We start from the raw sequence: 26,281 nt of genomic DNA, 5'->3' as shown, positions 1-26,281 counted from the left end.
CTTTGAGAAGAAAATTAGTACCTTACAAGAGCTGGGAGATCACCATTATTCACTCTCTGCTGAAAGGGTAAATCTAAGGGGTCCCATAAAAATCCCAAAAAGGTGTAAAAGCACAGGGGCCGGGAAACCTAACAGCAGGAAGCAATAGAGCACCTATGTCACACTTTATTCATTACCGCCCTGCTGTCATTTCTTACCAGTAAAAGTGATGTATTAGAGGTGAAGCACCGAGAAAAGCCACGGAGGTATAAAGCTTTATAAATGAGCAGCCGAGGCGGCCTGGAAAGCGGTGGCACACAACGTGAAGCAGCGCGGAGCTCCCATCCGCTGCCTTCCGTGGGCCGACAGCACTTTCCCGTAATTAGGTTACTTCCATGACATTAACGAGGTGTGAATAGATGTAATTACATGTTTCAGGTGGGACGGAGGGGAAAATTAATAAATTAGGGCCCCCCTGCCCGCTTCCAGCTGCGGGAGGCACGGCTCAAGCGTTGTGCTGGAAATGGGAAGAGGTTTCTTAATAGAGAAATGTAACTACAGCCTTGGTGCCCGCTCTGATAAATTCCGTGCACGTCCACCTTCGGGGGTCTCACCTCGTCCTCGCGGTTCAGGAGCACCAGCTGGCTTTCTGTCAGGATGCAGTACTTCCTCTCCCACGTGGTGGTCTCAGTGTAGGGCGACTGCCCGCAAGACAGCCGGTGGGTGGGGGGTCCCTTCACATCTAGAAAACACAAGAAGAGAAACTGTGAGCAAGAGGAATCCCGCCAGGTGGAACAACACGGTAACTCTATGTTCCGAGGCGTCAGCAACTGTATCAACGCGGCAAAGTGAGCTGCTACCTCCACTTAATACAACACTGTGCCTTCCTGACTATGGCGCCGATACGCTGATATTCTGCAGAAAGTACAGAATTCTGTTTGAACAGTCTATTCACATGCAGCAAAATAAAAACCTATGCACAGCGATGCATGAGAGGATTCGGATTCCTTAGCTCTAAGTGGTATTGACAAACTTTGCATCACAAGCAAATATAAAACTCTTTGTAACTTTGTAAGTATGCTGCTTTCTCCATTTATGAGCCACTTCTCCTCCTCGTCCTATCATTCACAAAGGAACAGATCAAGCCTGTCTTACTTAAAGGGGTTGCTAAGTTATCAGCCATAGTCATGATAGGCGATAATTTGTTGATCAGTGGCAGTCTGACCTGGGACCCGCACTGATATGGTGAATGGAGCAGAAGTAGGGCATGCTCTTTGCGGCTGCAATCTAACTGAAAATAAAGATCCAAGTCAGAGATAAAAATTTTCCGTTTTCCAGATCCCTGTGGGTTCCAGCAGTTGAGCCCCCCAACGATCAATAACTTATCACTTATACTGTACATAGGCAATCACTTGTTTTCACTGGAAAACCCTTTCAAGACCAAAGTGACTCCCAACTCACTGAAGGGTCAGATTACAGCTGCCTTATAAAGTCTATGAAGAGATATGGGGATGAATGAGTGAAAGAGAGAGGCAAGAGACACAAATAGAGAGTGCTGATCCTCTCAAGTGTTTTTATTCATCCTAGTGCTAGATTCACAGCCACACAGCTCAGTACTGCTGTATAATGTGTTTAATGCTTCTGCTGTTTCACAATCTGTGGATTCAGCTCCGTTTGTCAGTTCGAGAGGTAGTGACGTGAGCGCTTATATGCGATTTACACACTTGCGATCAAGTGCTGACCGCGTCTCTTCCTGCTTCTCTCAATAAATAGAGACAAGCAGGATAAGAAGCTATTGGGCAAATGAACGCCAGTGTGTAATTCGCCCATGACCAGTCACTTCTTAACGACCGCTTGAACCGACAACCGGAGCCAAATCCTAACAGTGTGTGTTACATTATATGCTATTAGGATGCTATGTGCATCAGTGTTATCAGCAATTCCTTACTATAAAGGGGAATTAAAGGAAAAATATTGAGTAAGTATAAAACAGATGTAAGATCCTAAGTGGTGACAACATTACAAATAAATAACTCGGTTTTTCATTTAATCATTTGGTACATTTTGTTAAATTTACATTACGAGGTGCAATTTACAATTAGCCACTAGATGGCAGTCTAAACTCGTCAAGAAACCACACAGATCTCCAGGCTGAGGCATAGATCCAGGATGTACAGCAGATGCCAACACGTATATTATCTATAGGTCAGGAAATCCTATTAAATCATATGGAAATCATCGCCGGATTTTACCCTTTATATCACAGGGTGAAATATGAGGCAGATCTATAGCAAAATTCACTGCTACACCCACGTGTAACTATGCTACGTATGAACACCCGTCAAAGCATCTCCGACAGTCCCATAGAAAACAGAGAGCAGTGGAGGTCCGAATGCTCAGCGTGGACCACCGTGGCCCTCAGCTAAGAATGGGCCACAAATGTGGTGAGACTCGCTATGGGTTTTTCTTGCTCTACAGCCACATTACAAACAGGTTGGAACGGACGTCGGCCGAACCTGGGGGTCTACAGACTCTCCCCACCGACAGATGATTGTCGGGGGAGATAAGGATGTGACATGTCCAATTTCAGGCTACCTTTTGCTCTCTATGGGATAAGCCGCCAGTAGAGATGTCTGACAGCGGCTCTCCATTGAGAACACAGGAGCGATGAGCAGAATGAGCATACCTAAATATCGGAAAAGTTGGGCGAGATCGTTCGAGTGACACCTTTCTATTGTGATGGGGGCTAAGGGTCAAACGGCCCATCCATCCACCAGGAATTAAGTATTGGGAGGAAACCCTATATTTTGTCCTTTGAGCCCACCACTCCTCTGGACCCTTCCGGGAGGTCTTGGCAATTATTTTTCCAAAGTTTTGCTCCATTTCTTCCTCTGCGCAGAGAATAATCATCTATCGCTGATTAACTACAGAGTCATAACCCCACCGGGCAGATGTATCCAGACTACGGACCAGAGCCTCGCCCGGCCCGGACCTGCGGCTTGCTGGGATTTGCACATGTCATACTTCTCTCCAAGCATTCCAGTGATCTCGCAGGGAAATGAGTCAGCCCATGGTGGGAATCTTTACTGCAGCCCAGGGGGAGATGGATTTCTTCCCAGAACAGTAAAATGCATTCCTTCCCGTGGCATCAATGTGACGAGAAGCAATCCTGTGCGCCTGTAACTGAGTCCGCCCACAGTGTGAGACCCCCCTGGTAAAAATGTCACTGCTTACATCAATGCCCGGCTCCATCCTGAAGTGGCTGACACCAGCGAGCAAAAGCTCCTTTATTGGGCAGAAGAGAGGCAATTGACCAAAATGAGTTTTCCAACTCTATGCAAGATTAATGGCTGCATAGTAAACGATTCTGCAGCTTTCTACATATTTGACCAAATCCTCATTCTTAATAGCTCCACTTGCTGTTGGTGAATAGAAATGCTCATATTCACATGCAGAGGCTGGATTAGCTGTATAGTTTTCCTTTATTACATAAAGAATGTCGGCCCAAGGTTTTAAATTCACAAATTCGGCTTTCCGTCCAGAAAAAAAACAAACAACACTTTTTTCATCCACATGATGCTCTGCGTGTCTGCCATGTATCCATTTTTTGAGACATAACAGATCAGTTAAAAAAAAAAAAAAAAGATGGCATCCATCTCTTTCGCACACTTACCGTATTTTTCAGACTATAAGACGCACTTATTTCCCAAAAAAATGTTTGGGGGAAAATGGGGGTGCGTCTTATAGTCAGAATTTACTTACAAATACTGTTGCGGCTGAGACTGGGAGATGCTGAGCTTCCTTCAGGTGTTCCCTGTTCCAAGTGATTAACCAGCTACTAAACTAAGCTGTCAGCCCCAGATCTCTGCCGGGCATAGCATTCGTTGGGTGATGCTGTCTGCCTTGTATTCCTGTGCTCTGCTTGTTTATCTATTGATACCTGACCTTGGATCTCGCTCTTACCATCCTATTGCTTAGCCCCTTTGCTCTGATCCGCTTTCTTGCTGGTATTCTGACCTCGGACCGTGAACTGACTTCGTCTTTGTCTTTCCCCTTTAGTTTACTACGTTCTCTCTTGCTATCTGACCCCAGAATGTTTTATTACCCTACCTCTGGCTTGTCCGTGAGTAGTGACTAGCGTCACATTGATAAGCTGCATCGAATCATAAAGACTTTCAATGCATGGTCCGCAATGAACGGACTAGCTCCTGACCCGAGCGTTAGTGGTCTCTAATATCAGTGGTCTCCGACTGTTTCAAGCATGCTGGGAGTAGTAGTTTTTCAAACAGCCCCAGACACAATTCACAGGCTGAATCTTGCAAGTATAGTGCACCATGGCTAAAAATGTATCAGCGCTAGTGACACCGGTCTCACAAAACAGCTTCCCACATATGTCAGTGACCCCCGTTAGGACCCCACAATCTTGAAAACAGACCGATAGAAGAAAAGGATCTGTTTGTCCTTCCTGCTCCATCAATAGTCAATGCCACCTACTCTGTCACCTTGAATGGAGACCAAGCAAAATTAGCATTGCAATTTCGTGCCGCCGAGATGCAATCTTGGGAACCGATTCATGGTGGCGAAGCGTTATTCAGCAAGTCTATTCAGCCGCAGCATAGCATGGAGTAAGAAAGGAGGGAATGTGCTAAAAAAAATAAAATAAAGCCGGACGGCACACACAGAAGAGCGGCAGACAAAGAAAAATTCCAGCGCTGTGGGAGAAAGCGAAGGATTCATTTTCGGTAACTTTTCACAAGTATTGAAAACCCTCTTTTCCCTGCCCCAGTATTAAACAATGAGGCATTGACCAAAACGGTGTCATCGCTGCTCCATAGGGGATCAAGGGTCGCCCAGTTTCAGTTCAGATGGTAATGTGGATAAGGGGCAGAGTGACGCAGGGACGCCTCCTTTTCCTATATTGGGGCTTGTTAGCGTGCCCGAAATAATGGAGGAGATACACAACTCTGCCCAGATTTCCCAGGCATTGACGAGCGCGAGATGGGTGGGATATAAATATTCAGAACTGGCCTCGTAGTTCAGACTAAGACGAGAAATAGACATCGCTAAGCCAGAAAGAGGAATTATATGGGATGAAGTCATAATTAATGGAAGGGGTCACTGGATAAATTACGATTTCGGAGATTACCTGCACATATAGGAAGAAGAGAAATATAAAGAGCGTGTAACAATCTAGAAAGCGCTCTAAGATACGGCACTGTTACAACCAAAGAATAGCAGTCCCATGTAACATGAGAGAGGCCTCATACAGGATCCCACCAGATCACACCTAAAATGATTACAAGACCCAGTTGATGGAAAAAAATAAAATTAAGAATGTGTGTTAAAGACGCTCTCATTAGAGACCAGGAGATCGGCGGATTTTCCCTGCCAGAAATTTCTGTAGAGTTTCTGACAGCATGGCCCCTCCTGGGTCCTAATGATGCCAGATATCTGAACACTTCCTGTAGCGAGCTTTTATAACTACACAAACTAATAAAGAAGTTTTCTACATTGGGGGAAATTTCTTTTATTTAACTTAAATGTATTTTTGGTGGCTAATTTTTTTATTTTTTGCTATTGGGTTTCATTAAACATTTTGCATGGTTTCCTTTCTACAGCCTCTGTGCCTTGCGCTATGTATTGCTGCAGGCTGTAGAACGAGTTAACTGAGAATCCGTTAGTAAGGGTCTGACAGGAGAATCTGTATCTGTTATCTGTCTTTTTCTGAGCTCTTTTCAGCTGATTTACGACCAGAGACCACATCAACGTTAAATGTACCTGCAAAAGCCAAAACGGTGCAAAATTTTCAATGAAACCAGACTGCAAAAATTCAACTTTAGCCCAAAATACATGCATTTAATTACAAATATATGTCCCCACAAGGTGGACAAGCTCTTTAATTGTCCAATGCCCTACTGCGGCACCACCCTTTGAATGCCAATTACCCTATCCCATCCATGCTACATGAGCTTATCCTGCCAAATACCCCTCCGTAAATCACCTTGTCAGAATTCAGAGGCCTGGCACGGCAGAGATATGGGGTCACTATTGCTTTTCTCATGTGGCGGCATTGTACTCACACCAGGCTTATTTCTACAGTCCCCCCTGGATATCGTGCTTCATTGTGAGACAGAATTTATAGCCTCTGATTAAATTATTGCAATAGAGTTAAAGTGAATGAATCAGAAATACGTGCACCGGGGGATAGGCCGGCGCGCTAGTCTTTTACCGATGCCGATGGGAAGCACGGGTGGCAGATTTCCGGCGATGCTACAAACTGCACTTGCGGTTATTAAGTGAATGATTAGTTTAACCACGTGAAACGTGCTGAGTGCGCCAATGTACGGTATGTAGGTAGCCAGCGGCGTGTTATAGGTATGGATGGCTTATAAATGGGGTCACGTGATGAGACCATTAGTCACGTCTGACCTGCAGATCAGACATATCACTGAGGCTCTTACAGTGCAGACTACAGGGGGAATTGACAGAATATGTAATATTACTTAGCGGCCATCTAATCTGTCTATCGGCTTAATGTAATGATGCTAAATGCCATTATTCCAAAGCTTCGGCGCTTGCAGCGGATCATAAAGATGAAGGAACCGATGCACCTTCACTCAGCGCTTCCAATCGTACACCGTCATGCAGATCCTGCACCACCGACCGTATAGAAGGTTTGTGCGGATGGATGGGAGATTTCCTACCGAAAATCTGCAGACTGATCTCATGGTAGGGGGTGAAATCTACAAAACCCACAGGCCCCTACATGGCAGATTTAGCCTTGTGCACACAGTGCAGTTGTCAGAGCTCGGATGCGGCCGTTCTTTTAGGGAGTATTTTACTCTAGACGATGTCGGCTGCCAAATGACAACACGTTTCCAGACTGGTGTTCGTTAAATAGCCTGTTTATGCAGGCGGACCTCGCTTCCGATGTGCACAGAACAGATCAGTCACAGGTCGATCACGGTGCAGAGGCCGTCACGGTTTTCGGCGGCACGTCCTGCTTACACGGGATGATCGGCTGTTGTGCGCCACGCGTTTTAAGCCGGCATAAAAATCTTTTCAAAAAATGAACAAGCTCTTTGCTCATTCATCAGAGCATCGGCAACCTGTCCGCACTGCATGATTATAGGGAAATAAGCCTTCCTAGGATCATTAGTCGCAGATGATCGTTCCGTGCAAATCCATCTATGGGGCAAAATGTTGATCTGTGACGACAGACGTGTGTGCACGCTGCGTCTGTACACCTAGCCTGCAGTGGGAATGCTCCCGACATCTAGACGTATACGGCCCAATCACCAGATGGAGGCCGAAAATGTGATCTCTTGGTGTCTGGCTGCGATGTGACTATATACTGTTTGCGGAACTGTATAGGAGAGCGCAGCAGACTGTTTTCCTTTACAGACGGCTTCTGCAAAGAATAGTCCACCATGCGGTATAGGCGTCCTTACTGTGTCCCTATGGTGGACGGATGCCTGGGCTGTCGGGCGCACATCTCCTGAGCATGTTATGGGCACGGACCCAGTGTGGACCGAGCCTAAGCTACAACGCCTACAGGAAGTCTGAGGTAGTCAGAAACACATCCCATTAAAGGGATCAGAAAATAATCTGTTTTTTGTGTTACAAGTACATTTTTAAAAAATTATTATTTTTTTTTTTTAATTTTCTTTCATACCATAATGTGTATTAAAAATACAAATCTTTGCAATTTTCACACTGCCCCCCCCCGGGGAGTTTTTTTTAACACATGTACATTAGACACAATGGTCAGACCCCGACCCTATCTTTTGTATTGAAGTATTTAATGAGCGCATGCAAAGATCATGGCGAAACAGAGTGGAGAAGTGACATCACTGATTGAGGATCCCGTGTTATCAGCTGTGCATACGAGTGTCATTGTAAACGTGACTTTGATGATAAGGAGACTGCTGTAAACGCTTCCTGAATAAAAAAAACAGGAACTACGAGTTTAAAAAAGCTTCAGTGGTCAGTGTGAAAATTGCAAGATTATTATTTTTTTTATTTTTTTTTTAAATAAAGATCATGTTATAAAGAAAACCCATTGCCGAAAACAATTAAAAAAAAAAAAATAATAATAATTTTCAATCTTTAAACACTTGTAACACAAACTCAATATGAGATTATCTGATGATAAATCCCCTTGAAGATTGCTGCGCTCACATCCCCGGCAGCTGTGCCTCCGACTGGTTGTAGAGGAGACTATTGCCTGTAAATGCAAAAAGCACTTTTCCAGTATTGCTAATTTCTTGTCCTGTAATTTTTCATTCTTTTTTCTGTATAACATTAGGGGCGGCCTTTTCGTCTCAGCAGCACTTAAGACTTCTAAAGAAGAGGTTTTTTTAAGCATGCTCTTTGATCTGTGCAGAGATCATGGCGCAGGGAGGCTGTGTCATCATATATTAGATGGTGGATGTGGTGTAAACTATACACTCACTGGCCACTTTATTAGGTACACCTGTCCAACTGTGTGTTAAGACTTAATTTCTAATCAGCCAATCACATGGCGGCAACTCAGTGCATTTAGGCATGTAGACATGGTCAAGACAATCTCCTGCAGTTCAAACCGAGCATCAGTATGGGGAAGAAAGGTGATTTGAGTGCCTTTGAACGTGGCATGATTGTTGGTGCCAGAAGGGCTGGTCTGAGAATTTCAGAAACTGCTGATCTACTGGGATTTTCACGCACAACCATCTCTAGGGTTTACAGAGAATGGTCCGAAAAAGAAAAAAAATCCAGTGAGCGGCAGTTCTGTGGCCGGAAATGCCATGTTGATGCCAGAGGTCAGAGGAGAATGGGCAGACTGATTCGAGCTGATAGAAAGGCAACAGTGACTCAAATTGCCACCCGTTACAACCAAGGTAGGCAGAAGAGCATCTCTGAACGCACAGTGCGTCGAACTTTGAGGCAGATGGGCTACAGCAGCAGAAGACCACACCGGGTACCACTCCTCTCAGCTAAGAACAGGAAACTGAGGCTACAATTTGCACAAGCTCATCGAAATTGGACAGTAGAAGATTGGAAAAACGTTGCCTGGTCTGATGAGTCTCGATTTCTGCTGCGACATTCGGATGGTAGGGTCAGAATTTGGCGTAAACAACATGAAAGCATGGATCCATCCTGCCTTGTATCAACGGTTCAGGCTGGTGGTGGTGGTGTCATGGTGTGGGGAATTTTTTCTGGGCACTCTTTGGGCCCCTTGGTACCAATTGAGCATCGTTGCAACGCCACAGCCTACCTGAGTATTGTTGCTGACCATGTCCATCCCTTTATGACCACAATGTACCCAACATCTGATGGCTACTTTCAGCAGGATAATGCGCCATGTCATAAAGCTCGAATCATCTCAGATTGGTTTCTTGAACATGACAATGAGTTCACTGTACTCAAATGGCCTCCTCAGTCACCAGATCTCAATCCAATAGAGCATCTTTGGGATGTGGTGGAACGGGAGATTCGCATCAGGGATGTGCAGCCGACAAATCTGCGCCAACTGTGTGATGCCATCATGTCAATATGGTCCAAAATCTCTGAGGAATGCTTCCAGCACCTTGTTGAATCTCTGCCACGAAGAATTGAGGCAGTTCTGAAGGCAAAAGGGGGTCCAACCCCTTACTAGCATGGTGTACCTAATAAAGTGGCCAGTGAGTGTATATAGGTATAAGCTTTAATCCTGGCTGTGATGAGAATTGTGATGAGAATGAGATGACTGGTAAGACATATCTACAGAACGGGAAGTATCAGTTTAATATATATATCACAAAAACAAAATCAACATTAAGTCTCCAAAAAATTAAGTTTCACATGAATGCTTGACTCAAACATTTTTAGAAGACACATTGTGCCATTCATTGTCAATGGGACTGCAGGAAATAGCAGTGCTCCACCGACCCATTCAGGACTACAAAGAGTCCCGTTCAGGTTTACTGAGCATACTTCAGGAAATGTTTGGAGTTCAAAGCAGTCGGACCTCCCCAGATATCAGAAAATGATTTACTATCCATATGGAGATGGGATAACTTGTGATTTTGGGAAAACACCTTCAAAAAGGTTGTCCCAAAAAAGATGGCACCGACAGAAACAGGAAAACGCTACAGTTCAGCTACGGAATCAAGTCTCACTATGATTCACTGGCGTATAACGGCCATTACGGCAGATAAACAAAACAGCAAAAAGAGTAAATCAAATTATCACATAGTTATCCACATAATGTTAACACTAAAATGCTGGTGTCAGAAGACTCGGGAACATTACAATGGTAATTTCTCGTGATATCCTTCTAAATTGTGGCCAATCGATGGGTCTGGGACGTGCCCCGTCTTCACATCAGGAGATGCCATCAGAAGTCACAAGCGATCACTTAGGCCTGTTTCACACTTACGTTTTTCCTGTGCGTTGGCAGCCGCTAAAATGGCGGATAACGGATCCGTGGGTGATGAAACACCAACGGGAGCCACCGGACCGTTGGTGCGCCAGGAACCGCAGATTTCGGAATTTTAAAGGAACCGCGGCTGTAAAGAAAAAATGACTACCGGCGATGTAGCGGTGAGTGGAGGCGAGATCTCGGGCGATGTAGCGGTGAGTGGAGGCGAGATCTCGGGCGATGTAGCGGTGAGTGGAGGCGAGATCTCGGGCGATGTAGCGGTGAGTGGAGGCGAGATCTCAGGCGATGTAGCGGTGAGTGGAGGCGAGATCTCGGGCGATGTGGCGAGATCTCGGGCGATGAGAGAGAGAGAGAGAATTTTTTATCCAGCAGCCAGATTGGATTTAGGGTTAAACATGTAGCAAAAGAGGTAAATACGGATCCGGACAACAAAAAAACGTTGCATTGCCCATTCGGTGATCTCAGCGGACGCCAAAATTTTGGCGGACCCGCAGAAATACGGATGCAACGGACGCTCCTCAGTCAAAATCCGCCGATAATGAAAGTCAATGGGGAAAAAGATAAATGGCGGATCCGTTTTTTTGCAAATCGGCGCATTTTGACTGATGGGTGACAAACGGATGTGTGAAACAGGCTTAGGGACAATTTTAAATTATCCACGGATAATATTATCTTTATTAGGACATAAATCGATAGATTTCCAGGCAGATAAACGAGTCCTTTGTTAAGCAAAAGGGGGAAAAAAAACCTGTTGCATCAAGAAGAAACTGTCGAGATTAAGGGGCCGGATCACTGATACTCCATGCATAGTGGCCCCGGCCCATTGGATAGAGCTGTGCGGTAATCTCCTGCGCAGGGAAAGACGACAGCACTGACTCTGCACTTGGGATGAGAGGAGGCTGCAGCGCTGATCATACGGCCTCCACTGATCTTAAAGTGATAGCACATCTTAAATATCTTGTGGCGTGGGAATACCCCTTTAAAGGGGTTATGTAGGATTAGAAAAACATAGGTGCTTTCGTTCAAACACAGGGCCAGCCTTGACTATAGTTTTGTCTTGTATTGAAACTCAGACCCAATAAAGTAAATGGAGCTGAACCAAACAGCCCATGTTTCTCAATCCTGGAGAATCCTTTTGATAGAATTTAAAAAAAAAAAAAAAAAATAAGACTGGCTTAAAAGGGACCCTCCATCCGGGGACTGGAGATTGGTTACACACTTCTCCTTATAGTCACCCTACCTGTTGCCCTCCAATTGTGTCCTGTTGCCACCTCCTCTCAGATACACGTTTCCCCCCACACTACATCCATGGTGGGCATTGCACTGGCATGGGGAGTGTAGTGGTCCGTCTAAACCACACATCCCCTGCCTTTCCTGTGCTGTGGGATAGGTAAGGGTGCAGAAGGAATGGAGTGCCGATCTAAGGAGATGCAGGTAGGGTGGCTATAAGTGGGAAAGATGCAGTAAATTTATATTTCCAGGGTGGAGGATCGCGCTAAGTAACAGCGATTGATAGGGCCTGGAACGTGGATGCAAAAACTGCAATTTAAAAAGGCGTCGTAATCATTAATGCCGATCTGTCTCTTGTGACGACCTAAGTAACTGCACTGGCATCACACGACCAGGACTGAAAAACTAGTAAAATTGCAAATTTCGTCTTAAAATAAAATAAAAAAGTGGGAGTTATTTAAAAAACGACATCTTCCACTAGACCAGAAATCAGATTTCTGTATAAGAACCAAAATATACTTTTAAGAAAAACAGATCAAGAACTTCACGAGGCTGATAGAGCGAAACGGTGGAAATCTTAATTCATAGGCACGCTCATGGTAACGCCGCAGCGTGAGAAACTGGAGCGGATCCAGGAATGACACAAAGACATGGAAATGTAAAGTGCTGAACAGAAAACAGCGACGCTTCCATTTGCGGGGATCAAATAGTCCAGTTTCCAGAGGAGTCAGGACGTGGTTTGGTCTAAAGGCTAACCGAGCAACTGGCGACCATCCCACTCTTCCAGCAGCAGGCCTGCTTGCATGGAGCGCAATTACTTGCCAAGTGTAAACTGCAATTATCTACTTAGGAGCTGTGCAAAGCCTGACGGAGAGTTCCCTGATCCGACTCCCACACAGCAATCTGGAGAGAAAAGGCTGTAGCATGCCTGCTATTCAGCCCCAATGAACTCGCTGCGAATGGGATCGGCGAGATAAAAATACAGCAAGCATGGGGAATATTTCAGCACGCTCATTGTATATGTGCAACAACCACGCCAATTACACCGCGGGAGGCTAGACACGCTCCATGTCCCATCCAGCACAGTCATTAACGCTTTCCATTTTCATTCCCAAAGTCAATTTTGTGATATATTAAAATAAAGTAAAACTTCCAATAGAAGCTAAAAACACTACGGTAATTCTTATATTAAAGGTTTTGTCCAGGATTAGAAAAACATGGCTGCTTTCCTTCAAGAACAGCGGCATCCCCGACGGTTTATGTCTGACATCGCAAGACATCGCGGAGCTGCGAGACATGGTTAGGGGTCCCAAGAATGGGGCTTGGAAATGTACTGTTATAATAGAGGGGTGACCAAGACTTTTGAGACTGCAACAAATGTTGGTTTTCATGTTTGCAGCTTCATTGTTTTTTGATCTTTTAGTCAGACACTTCTATTGTTAGTGAAGTCGAATTATCGGCATTCATAAGTTTTTAAACTTTTGACCAATACGTCAAGTTTCTGCAAAGACTCAAAATTGACCGTGTTGACCCTTATATTTCAAGACTTCTGCACCTCACCCAGCATCTGGATATCGGCTTCTGGGACAAATGCTGACTGATGACGACACATTTTTGTCTAGTAAGTGCTTGGAGTGTATCACAACTTGTGTGCTCTTGTTTGTTCATTCACTGCTTGAGGATTGCCCACAAGTTCTCAATGAGATTGAGATCTGAGGAGCTTCCTGGTCATGGACTCAAAATTTTAATGTTTTGTTCACCGAACCACTTAAATATGGCTTTTTCCTTGTGACGTGGTCTCCATCATTCCGGAATAAGCATTGCTCATCATCAAATTGCTCCTGGATGATTGGGAGACGTTGCTCTCGGTAGAGGTAAAGATCACATTCTTTATTCATGGCAGTGGTCTTACGGAAAATTGTGAGTGAGCTTCTCCATGGATGAAATGCCCCCACACATGAATGGTTTCAGGAGGCATTACTTCTGGTATAACACAGGACTCATGGTCGCTCTCGCCTTTTCTTCTCTGGACAATAATTCTTCCAGATGTAATACAGTCTGAAGGAGGCTTCAACAGTTAGTCCTCTGCATTCCAATCCTTGAACTGCCTTCAGAATGTCAGTCTGTCCTTGATGTGTTTCTTGGACAAAAATGTGGTCTTTACTTCACTTCTTGACACCAGGCAAACCTCCAAAACCTCACTGTGCATGCAGATGAACTGACACCTGCCTGCTGCCATTTCTGAGCAAGCTCAGCACTAGTGATAAACTGATCCTGTAGAGGAATCCTCTTTAGGACATGGTTGTGGCACTTGCTGACTTTCTTGCGAGCTCTGATGCCTACTTTAGAGCACTTGAGTTTCCCTTTGAATGTGGTGTTTGTAATTAAGGTGATTTTCACGGCAAGGAATGACTTTGCAATTTGCATCTGATCACTCTTCATAAGAATTTAGCGTTAATGCAAATTAACACTACAAAAACTGAAGCTGCAAACTTTGTGAAAACCAAAACTTTTGGCTACGACGACCATCAGCACGGTCAACACACCGTTCTAATGGGGTATTTCAAAGGCTCAGAATTGGTGGGGTTCATAGGTAATAACTTGGTGCATGAACACTATCCTGACGACAGGTGAAAACTTGCCTGTTGAGACAGCACTTTCAATGCCCTTTTGCACAGGCTGATAATCAGCAGAACAAGCCTCTATAAGAACGCTAATTGCCGATCAATGGCTCATGTAAACATAGCAGTGATCTGCTGGTTAACGACTGTTTACAGATTGCATAATTCATGCTCCCTAAAAAGCATTATTGCTAGCAGAGCCTCCTGTCGTGTAAAAAGGGGATGTGCAGCTGACAGAATGGAAATTTTTTTAGACTGAAGATTATTATTTGTCCACATACAACCAACATCATCTGTGTACATGGGCCTTAAGCTGGAGTCACACATAGCGACTCACCAGCGATCCCGACAACGATATCAACGTGTCAGGATTGCTGGTGAGTCGCTATGTGATCGCTGGTGAGCTGTCAAACAGACAGCTTCACCAGCGATCAGCACAGTGACGCCGAGCGTGCAGCGTTGCTGTGTTCGTTAGTTACCAGCGCGCTGATGCAGGGAGCTGGTAACTAACGTACACATCGGGTATCCAAGGGACGTGCGTCCCTTAGATACCCGATGTGTACGTTAGTTACCAGCAGATCGCTGGTCTCCCGCCTGTCACACACAGCGATGCGTGCTGGCCAGCGGGAGACCAGCGACAAAAGAAATGTCCAGCGGTTTCCTACAGCGATCCCCGGCAGGGGGCCGGTCGCTGATCACTGTCACACACAGCGATCTCGCTGGTGAGATCGCTGTTGTGTCACAAAACTTGCTATGTGTGACGTGGCCCTTAAGGGCTACTCCCAACAGGCTATCACATATCCATGTGATAAGGAACATACTGATCGCTAAGGGAGGGAGGGACGAATGACCACTTGATCCCGCAGCCATCTCAAAAACGAGGATTAGGAACTGGGCTCTATTAACATGAAGACTGGCACTCAAATAAGTTCCAGTGAATTCAAAGTTTATTCCACAGACTTCAGAAGATCAGATATGACGCGTTTCGGATTAACCGAAGACTCACGTGAGTGGCGGTTTTCATATATACGGTAGATTTAGGTGTGGGATGCCAACCCTTGACACAAGCACCACTATCATCGCAAGTACCGACAGGAAATATACTTCCATTGCACAGATAGGGAGGAACGTAATGTTGAGGGAATAATCCTTTAAGTACGGTAAGCTCCGATGAACGTGCTATTTTGGCAAACGCTGCTCCTTCGAGGAGAAAATCTGTCCGAGTAAATGCAGCTTAAAGGGTTCTTATCAACTACGATGTTTCGAGCAGCTGAACCACTGGCTCGTACCGTTCCAACATGCTGTAATGTGTACGACAAAGAGCTTGCAAGCGCTGTGCTATTGACTTGGAAGCCGACCACCTCTGATTCAATGCAGCGGAGGCTGGTCAACTAGGCAACGAGAAGTAAACTTTAAAATCAGATGTCCTTTGGTTCTCAAGAACAGAGGATTGTTAATAATAGTACATTGCAAAATTACTTGTTTCTCTAAGCAATTTGCAATCTTAACATTTCCCATAGAGGATAAAAGCCTTTTTAACTTCTTGCGTACATTATATTTCTGTATAAATTTGCAAAATGGTTTCAAAGGTGAACCAATGCATCAACGTAAGCTTATTTTTAGAGAGTGGGGGAAGAAAGCCACGCCAGCACTGGGAGAAAAACGCAAACGCCATGAAGATATTACACAACCAACTGCTCCAATTCTGAGAAGCGGTGATAATAACCACTGAGTCACCGTGCCTACGTACAGAAATGATTCAAGTTGTGCTTTTGTAAGGAATTTATTCTGTCGTCTCTGGGACTTCTTTGTGGTTAATCAAACAAAAAAAACAAAAGAAAACAATAGCGGAAATCTAAGTCTACGATGGGAAGTGTGAATTTGGCCATGCAATGCACTGGGTTCCGACACGGGCAATGCAAGGGGGCAGCAGAGAGCATACGTCGTCCTACAGGGGGGGGGGGGGGGAGATGTGAGATCTAGATTCTCCTGGTGCAGACTAGCTTATGCCAGTCACATGCGGTGGAGAAAGCAATTTTTGAGCTTATTCAATATTTAGCATTAGAAAGCATCAGCATGACTGGTCCGTGGAAGCGCAAGAAGAGAGGACTTCTCTGGCCTTTCCGTGAACAGAGCTCTGGCATAAGACTTGGCAGCCGCCGCTGGTTGTACATTACAGTTACAGTATAAAACACGAGATTATGTATATTTAATGTGCACCATCCTCGGCTTCTTGTCAAGTGGACCGGACACTAATATAACTTGCAATCATCAAAGAGAACTAACAAAACGGAACTTTGGAGAGGTTCTGCTCCAAAATCTCCTTAAAAAAACCTCTATGAGCACCTACCCCAAGTCCAAAGGGTCAGCTTAAGCGCGGCAGCCTGCTCATTTTCTTGTTGTTGCATTACTCAGGAAATCTGGGTATGGTTTGAGGATACGTATAAATTACCTTTTTTTTGTTGGTCCCCAGGACTGACGGCAGTGGGGCCCTACAAGTCACGATCCAACCTCATGCAGCATTTATGGGCATGAGCAATCAAGGGGTCAACAGCCAAGATCAGAGCTTCCTATGACTCTTGCAGTAAAGCATAAATTCAAGAGCTTGAAGATTTTCTTCCGGCTCAGACAGGACAGGACCGCTGCTGCAAATCGGTGGCCACTGATTGAATGCAGGGGTCATCCTACCAGAAGAGGAAGCCAGGAAACATCAGCAACTGTATGGAAAAGTTGCACATGTCCAGTTGGTGTATATATATTTTTATTTTTTTTCTTCACTTTTTGGTCCTCACCATGGGCACCTTTAAGGGGTTAAAGGATTTGCCAGCAATACCATGATGCTAATGTGAACGCAGTTTTACGTATATTGGATTATATCCAGCTGTAAATCCGTTTATACATGAGAGACGTGAAAGTAACTAAAGGTTACAGCGTATCCCAATATCTTATTTCATTCTCACATGTAGATGCGCTACCATAAAAAAATACAAAATTGATTCCCGTTCTTGAATTTCTCAATAATCTCGTCCAAAGATGGAGTTTCTTCCAGGAATATCGTGTGGTCTCCAGCTTCAAATGAGAGAATACATTTCTCAGTTCTGAAAAAGAAAAGTCGAGTTCACAGGAACCCACCAAAGTCGACATAAAAAGGCAGTCAACTTTTTGTACTGGGATATGATGTGTATCAAAGCGGTCTGGCCTTGCTTGATAGGACAGATATTAATTTTTGGGGGAGCAGCAGCAAACTGCAATTTTGCCCTTTGCAAATGATGTCAGAAACAATGCTAGGATAAATATCAGGATCTCAAGAAGGCTTTGGAAGGAAAATTGGATGTAGGTCGGTTGTATAAAACTGGTCTACTTCGTAGGACTGTCCGACCTTTAGGAGGTCCCAAAGTAATTGGAAAAATCTCAAAACCTCAAATCTGAATTTTCCTTGCAAAAAAAAAAAGAAAAAAGTGGAACCTCTCCAAAAAAGACCCCCTCTGATCTAGACCAGATATTTTTGTAAAACATTTTCAATTTTCTTCCAATTTCTAACCTATGTTGGCCTTCGAGAGACTCTCCTCTGTAAAGGCTTTTTACTGTAATTGTACGTGATCATAGCAAAAAGAAGAAAAAAAAAAAGTTAATTTTCATTGTTTGAAATTCAAGGAATTTTTCAGTAGATTTATCAGTCTAAGATTTTTTAGGCAGATTTACGAATACTGTGTAAAAAGTTAAAAAGAGACAAACCGGCCATCTTAAGCTGGATAATTTCGGCACAAGTGTAGACCACCTACAGGTTGGCTTACTTCTATGCGCCTAAGTTTTGGCGCATGTTGTTGCATTTTAAAACATGCCTCTCTACGTTAAACCTCACCCCCTTTGTAAGAGTGTCATAAAAAGAGTTCTATGCTCTTAATCAACAGGTCTAAAACCAGAAGCACCAATTTCACAGCGTGGGGAGAATAGTAAATCTGCTCCATTATCTGTATATTAATGAGTAGAGTTGAGCAAATTTTTCAAAATTCGGTTCTGATTACGGTCGGTGGCGAATCTTCTTTTTGCAATATTCGCCGAACACAGACGAATGTCATTGGAGTAGCAATAAACGAATGTTCGGTACCTATCATCAGACATAAATTCGGCACGAATAGGGTAGCAATATGGCACGAATATGTCAAATTCAGATTAGGCGACCAATTCCGAACATAGTCGCTCATCTCTAGTCCTGAGGACATTGTCATACAGTATTTGAGGCCAACGTCCTTAGGAACGCCCTTCTAATCGTGCAGTCTGAACATGCTACCTATCACCAGAACGTGCAAAACGCTTGTTCGTCAGGTGAAATTACCTTTTGATTTTCCCCGAAAAATGATCATTCTTGGTGGTGCATGTTCCAGGGTAAAATGGACCTTTACCGCTGAGAACAATGGCAGCCCATGAGCACTGAATGATCTACTACAGAACAGTGGGCACATTTATAGCGAGGCCGGCCTGCATACACAAGCCGTTAAACGACCCGCAGGTCAGCCAACAAGCAGCTGATAGTCAGGTGTTTGGAGCTGCAGATTGTGTCATGTAAACAGACACTTAGAACAAGTAGCTCAACTCGAAAGGCTCCGTCACCACCGACAGATTCTGGAAATATTCATTTTCAGCTTTTCAGATTCAGCCCTGTGTGAGAAGTTATAGTCACGCCATGCTTAATATTCATGAGAATAGTTCTGTCATTAATGAATGAATGAAAGCATGCTAGCACAAAAATGATCTACACGGTGTGGACACATCCTTCTTCCCATTCTTAAAAGGCGAAGCCACCATCAGAGAACGACCGTTGTTTTAATGAGCTGTTTTTGTGTTACATGTACAGCGGGGAAAATAAGTATTTGATACGCTGTCAATTTTACAAGTTTTCCCACCTACAAAGAATGGAGAGGTCTGTAATTTTTATCGTAGGTACACTTCACCTGTGAGAGACAGAATCTTAAAAAAAAAATCCAGAAAATCATGTGATATTTACATAATTTATTTATTATTGCATGAAATAAGTATTTGATACAAAAGAAAAACAGAACTTAATATTTGGCACAAAAACCTTTCTTTGCAATTACAGAAGTCAGACATTTCCTGTAGTTCTTGACCAAGTTTGCACACACTGCAGCAGGGATTTTGGCCCACTCCTCCATACAGATCTTCTCAAGATCATTCAAGTTTATTGGATGTGTCTGGGAAATATTGAGTTTCAGCTCTTTCCAAAGATTTTCTAAGGGGTTCAGGTCTGGAGACTGGCTAGGCCACTCCAGGACCTTGAAATGCTTCTCGATTCATGACTCCAGTGAAGTAATCCTGTCCCCTTTGCAGAAATTCACCCCCAAAGTATGATGTTTCCCCCACCATGCTTCACGGTTGGGATGGTGTCCTTGGGGTTGTACTCATCCTTAATCTTCCTCCAAACACGGCAAGTGGAGTTGATACCAAAAAGTTATATTTTGTTCTCATATGAACACATGACCTTCTCCCGGATGGTCAATGCCAAACTTCGGGCCTGGACAAGTGCTGGTGTAAGCAGGGGGACCTTGCGTGCCCTGCAGGATTTTTAATCCATTATGGTGTAGTGTTACTAACGCTAATATTTGAGACTGTGGTCCCAGCTCTCTTCAGGTCATTGACCAGGTACTACCTTGTTGTTCTGGGTTGATTCATGACGTTTTTCAGAATCATCCTTACCCCACGAGGCGAGATCTCGCATTAAGTCCCAGACCGAGAAAGATTGACAGTCATCTTGTGTTTCTTCCATTTTCTAATAATTGTGCCAACAGTTGTTGCCTTCTCACCAAGCTACTTGGCTATTGTCCTGTAGCCCATCCCATCCTTGTGCAAGTCTACAATTTTATCCCTAGTGTCCTTACAGAGCTCTTTATTCTTGGCCATGGTGGAGAGGTTGGAGTGTGATTGATTGTGTGGACACATGTCTTTTATACAGGTAACGAGTTCAAACAGGTGCAATTAATACAGGTAATGGGTTCAGAGTAGGAGGGCTTCTTAAAGAAAAACTAACAGGTCTGTGAGAGCCAGAATTCTTGCTGGTTGGTCGGTGATCAAATACTTATCTCATGCAATATAATGCAATCTAATCATTTAAAAATCATACAACGCAATTTTCTGGTTTTCATTTTTAGATTCTGTCTCTCACAGAAGAAGTGTACCTACGATAAAAATTACCCTCTCCATTCGTTGTAGGTGGGAAAATTAGCTAAGGCTGGTTTCACATTTGCGTTAAAACAACGCTGCGCCCTGCGTCGTTAAGCCCCGCCCCGAGCCGGCTCCCTGCCCGCCCCATCCGGGATCACCGCCTACTTTCGCATTTGCACGCATGCGATCGGCGCACCCTATCTTTAGCATAGGGTGCGCAGATCATGCGCTGCCAGTGTGAAAGTAGCATGCTGCGCACTTTTGATGGTGCGCCGTGCGCGCCGAAATGCAGCATGTTCCAACCTTATCTAGCAGAGAAGAGTCAGGAGGCCTCCAAACACAGCAGAGGAGTACGGGGTCTCTCAAGAGTACGTCTACACAAAAGGTAAATGCAGGTGTAGGTTTTCTGCACTCTGAAAATGGATTACAGCCTTAGGGATGAAAACTTCACAAATATCATCCACATGCTGCATAAGATTTGACATTTGGTGCAGATTTTTTTTTAACACACAGCAAGTCAAAATCTGTTGGATATGTGAATCTGAAGTGGATTTTTCAGAAGTATATCCCAGCATGAAATGCAGTAGGAGTAACACTATATATATACACTCACTGGCCACTTTATTAGGTACACCTGTCCAACTGTGTGTTAAGACTTAATTTCTAATCAGCCAATCACATGGCGGCAACTCAGTGCATTTAGGCATGTAGACATGGTCAAGACAATCTCCTGCAGTTCAAACCGAGCATCAGTATGGGGAAGAAAGGTGATTTGAGTGCCTTTGAACGTGGCATGATTGTTGGTGCCAGAAGGGCTGGTCTGAGTATTTCAGAAACTGCTGATCTACTGGGATTTTCACGCACAACCATCTCTAGGGTTTACAGAGAATGGTCCGAAAAAGAAAAAAAATCCAGTGAGCGGCAGTTCTGTGGCCGGAAATGCCATGTTGATGCCAGAGGTCAGAGGAGAATGGGCAGACTGGTTCGAGCTGATAGAAAGGCAACAGTGACTCAAATTGCCACCCGTTACAACCAAGGTAGGCAGAAGAGCATCTCTGAACGCACAGTGCGTCGAACTTTGAGGCAGATGGGCTACAGCAGCAGAAGACCACACCGGGTACCACTCCTCTCAGCTAAGAACAGGAAACTGAGGCTACAATTTGCACAAGCTCATCGAAATTGGACAGTAGAAGATTGGAAAAACGTTGCCTGGTCTGATGAGTCTCGATTTCTGCTGCGACATTCGGATGGTAGGGTCAGAATTTGGCGTAAACAACATGAAAGCATGGATCCATCCTGCCTTGTATCAACGGTTCAGGCTGGTGGTGGTGGTGTCATGGTGTGGGGAATTTTTTCTGGGCACTCTTTGGGCCCCTTGGTACCAATTGAGCATCGTTGCAACGCCACAGCCTACCTGAGTATTGTTGCTGACCATGTCCATCCCTTTATGACCACAATGTACCCAACATCTGATGGCTACTTTCAGCAGGATAATGCGCCATGTCATAAAGCTCGAATCATCTCAGATTGGTTTCTTGAACATGACAATGAGTTTACTGTACTCAAATGGCCTCCTCAGTCACCAGATCTCAATCCAATAGAGCATCTTTGGGATGTGGTGGAACGGGAGATTCGCATCAGGGATGTGCAGCCGACAAATCTGCGCCAACTGTGTGATGCCATCATGTCAATATGGTCCAAAATCTCTGAGGAATGCTTCCAGCACCTTGTTGAATCTCTGCCACGAAGAATTGAGGCAGTTCTGAAGGCAAAAGGGGGTCCAACCCCTTACTAGCATGGTGTACCTAATAAAGTGGCCAGTGAGTGTATATATATATATATATTTATATTTAAATATTTATATGTATATACACATACATAAATGCACACACATGTATGCAGTAAATATATACACATATAAATACATTTATGTATATATGTACAACTATATATACACACAATATATAGCACAAATATATTAATATGTGCGTATATATTTGGAGTGTATATATGTATATACAAACACACACACAATAAATACACAAACACACACACATGATATATATATATACACATACATACACACACACACGATCTACACATACACATATGATATACACAAAATACACACATGGTATACACATATACTGTACATACGATATAATATACACACGCACAACGCGCACACACATGATATATGCACAAAATACACACACAACACACACGATATATACACACACACGAATATATATGAATATATATATATACACATACACACACTTTTTAAAAAGTGCAATTTCTTATAATCTCCAGAACGTGAGAGTGACGGCTATGACTGGCATTTGTTTCATTGTGTAGCCACATAAGTCACTCGCTCGGCTCTGACCTTCCAATATGGTTTCCTATACAGTGTGAATACAGCAGGATCTATTGTTCATACAAGGTGACAACCTCGGCGAGGCACAAAAGCTGCACAAGATATATTACACGTGGGACACAATGGGCGCAGGCCGGGAGCTCTGACGACGGCTCATGTTCTGGCTGCGGCCTATTATAACACTTCCATTGAATGAGGCACTGAGGTGACATCACTGAAATTCTAGCCGATTTCCACAAATACAGCGTCTCCATAGCTACACAGGCTACCTGCATACACCTGAGGACCGCAGATGTCACAAAATCTCATCGGGGCTTTCCTGCTGCATCGTGCCGGCCCACGGTCTCCTCACCCCATGTGTCAGGCACACAGAGTGGAGCCCGTTCACACCTTCCATGCCGCCTAATGGGATTTTTATTTTTTACTACACTTTATTTAAAAGGAACCTAAACATCGAGTCTCCAGGAATCACGCTGGTGACTAGCGGTGTCATGATCGAGGCTAGTTGCGGGCCTGAGCAAGGCCTGACATTCGCTTTAGGAGCAGGCAGAACATGGACCTTTTCACCTCTTTTTGTTTTCTGTCTCTAATCTTTGGGTTCGATGTTCCTTTAAGTGTGACCGCTCAGAAGCCTGTGCCGTTCATCTATTGTGAGAACCTAACATTAGCCAATCACGAAAAATGGAAAATGTACAGGGCTCAGGTACATGTCAAACAAGATGTGGGGTTGTCATAGCAACAATCTGGAGAACCTGCCGAGTGAGGGGTGACATTTTTTTTGCAGCGTTGCCTTAGTGTTTTCTCTAGACTGATGGCACATGGCAAAAATGAAGATTGGAATCTGCGAGCAACTAAACGTTGGGTCAGTTTTCTAAAAATATTTTCAAGGCTTTTAAATTCCCTGAGGCCCCCCTCTTATAGCGCAAAAGAATGCTGAGAAGTACGCCGCCCCGGGAAGCCACAAGCGGGCAGATCGGAGGCCTGCAAGCACGCAGCTAACAAGGCCACAAGTAGGACGCTCAGAAGGCCACAAGTGTGCCAATCACAAGGCCACAAGCACGCAGCTCACAAGGCCACAAGCGTGCCAATCACAAGGCCACAAGTGTGCCAATCACAAGGCCACAAGCGTGCCAATCACAAGGCCACAAAGTGCGCAGCTCACAAGGCCACAAAGTGCGCAGCTCACAAGGCCACAAAGTGCGCAGCTCACAAGGCCACAAAGTGCGCAGCTCACAAGGCCACAAAGTGCGCAGCTCACAAGGCCACAAGTGCACAGCTCACCAGGCCACAAGCGTGCCAATCACAAGGCCACAAAGTGCACAGCTCACAAGGCCACAAGCACGCAGCTCACAAAGCCACAAGCGTGCCAATCACAAGGCCACAAAGTACGCAGCTCACAAGGCCACAAGCACACAGCTCAGAAAGTCAAAGTGTGCCACTGGGGAGGCCAAAGCGCACTGCTCATATATACGCCGTTACACAAGTTGAAAAAAAAGACACAGATCACCCTTTATCCACCAGTCATACATTCTCTATCGCTAGATTATTTATTACCTATAATGTATTTGTTGTGAGAAAAGTCTCCGATCCTTTTATAAATGCCGAGATATCATCTGCCATTACTACCTCTTTTGGTAGGGCAGTCCACAGTCTAATTGCTCCAACTGTAAAGAACCCCTTCCTATTTACAAAGATGTAGAAAAAAAATACAAGGGAAGTAACATAGAAGTATGACACCATAAGTAATTATAGCAATGTGTAACTAATAGGTAGACATACGGCATGGTGATGGCTGAAATCCCAGACAGTCGTTGAATTAATAAGTGAAAAAAGGAAAATAAGACCGACCCATAAGTCAGAATACACATTAAATATTGCAGTGCTAGTTCTTTATATTGACTAGACTTGTATTTATACATATAAATGGGCTCAGAAGGCCGAAGCGGGCACGTCAAGAGGCCAAGGCGTGCACGTCAAAAGGTAAGAGGCGCGCACGTCAAAAGGTAAGAGGCGTCACAAGGCCAAAGCGCATACGTGTCAAAAAACCAAAGAACACACAGAGCAGAGTATGGATTTGAAAGAAAGTCTAGAGACAAAACAAAACTTCTAGACCTTCATTGCGTCCAAAAGAATATGATTGCAGACCGTCTAATCAGCTTATGATATATTCTTAAGAGTTACAGAAGGGGGTCCTTTTTTACCCAACGGATAATATTCATGTAATAAATCCTTCCACAATCCCGCTCTCTGATCCCTGTACAATAAAAAGGCACAGCAAGACTCGGGTAATTATTAGGAATTATGCTGAACCCATAAAACCTCTCAGTACGATAGAAAGGGAGGACGCCCTTCCTGTTAGCCAGTTACTTGGAAGCAGTGAGACAGAGATGTGTCTGCTGATAAGAACCTCAGGCTGAGATGACAATCATTCAGAGAATATGCCAATTGCACCTAAAACCAAATTTAACCTCCTTGTTAAGAAAGATCTTTTTGACTCGCACGTCACACATGGCCTTCAAAGCAGAAGTGACCACGAGCAGCACGGAAATCGGATACTACAGTAAGAATAGATGAGGCAGATCCTTTATCTCACAGGCAGCAGATATGTCTGTAGTAGACTTCATGGTCCATAAATCATCTTTTCTGCTTTCAACGACTGATATCCTAAATCATCTGAAGCAGGCGGTCACCAGGTCATAGCATGCAGAACGGTGGTGGTCAACCAGACATATTGTCAGGACTTTTTAAAACCGTTCAACTGGAAAAGAGGACCACAGTCATAAAAATCCCATACACAGATACATATCCATGACAAAGATATCCAGGTAACAAATAAGAGGCTAGAGAACTCTTATGTGCTTTATAATTTTGATGCCTAGAGGTTCGGCTGTTCACTCAGCCGGCAAAATGATAAATGGAGTTGGTTCACTACAATACCCAGAAAGGTTATCAAAATTAGGTCTATTTACTCTAGAAAAGAGAAGACTTAGGGGAGACTTAATACAGTGCCTACAAGTAGTATTCAACCCCCTGCAGATTTAGCAGGTTTACACATTCGGAATTAATTTGGCATTGTGACATTTGGACAGTAGATCAGCCTGGAAGTGTGAAATGCACTGCAGCAAAAAAGAATGTTATTTCTTTGTGTATTTTTTTTTTAAATTGTGAAAAGTTTATTCAGAGGGTCATTTATTATTCAACCCCTCAAACCACCAGAATTCTGTTTGGTTCCCCTAAAGTATTAAGAAGTATTTCAGGCACAAAGAACAATTAGCTTCACATGTTTGGATTAATTATCTCTTTTTCCAGCCTTTTCTGACTATTTAAGACCCTCCCCAAACTTGTGAACAGCACTCATACATGGTCAACATGGGAAAGACAAAGGAGCATTCCAAGGCCATCAGAGACAAGATCGTGGAGGGTCACAAGGCTGGCAAGGGGTACCCTTTCCAAGGAGTTGGGCCTACCTGTCTCCACTGTTGGGAGCATCATCCG

At 44.2% G+C, this 26,281-nt stretch overlaps 1 protein-coding gene across 4 annotated transcripts in view; it reads right to left on the bottom strand.

The window, feature by feature from the left end:
* RASAL2 (RAS protein activator like 2) overlaps positions 1-26,281 on the bottom strand; it is a 284,068-nt gene that overhangs the window by 146,942 nt on the left and 110,845 nt on the right. For all 4 annotated transcript variants that reach the window (XM_073571305.1, XM_073571302.1, XM_073571304.1 and 1 more), the window contains exon 2: positions 594-721. In XM_073571305.1, the coding sequence (XP_073427406.1) occupies positions 594-721 (128 nt within the window). The remainder of the gene's footprint in view (positions 1-593; positions 722-26,281) is intronic.

Source organism: Dendrobates tinctorius, unplaced genomic scaffold, assembly GCF_039654945.1.
Source record: "Dendrobates tinctorius isolate UK_male_01 unplaced genomic scaffold, ASM3965494v1 ptg000029l, whole genome shotgun sequence".
NCBI classification, from domain to species: Eukaryota; Metazoa; Chordata; class Amphibia; order Anura; family Dendrobatidae; genus Dendrobates; species Dendrobates tinctorius.
The sequence above is the reverse complement of the archived record's forward strand: the minus strand, read 5'-3'. Positions and strand labels throughout refer to the sequence as shown.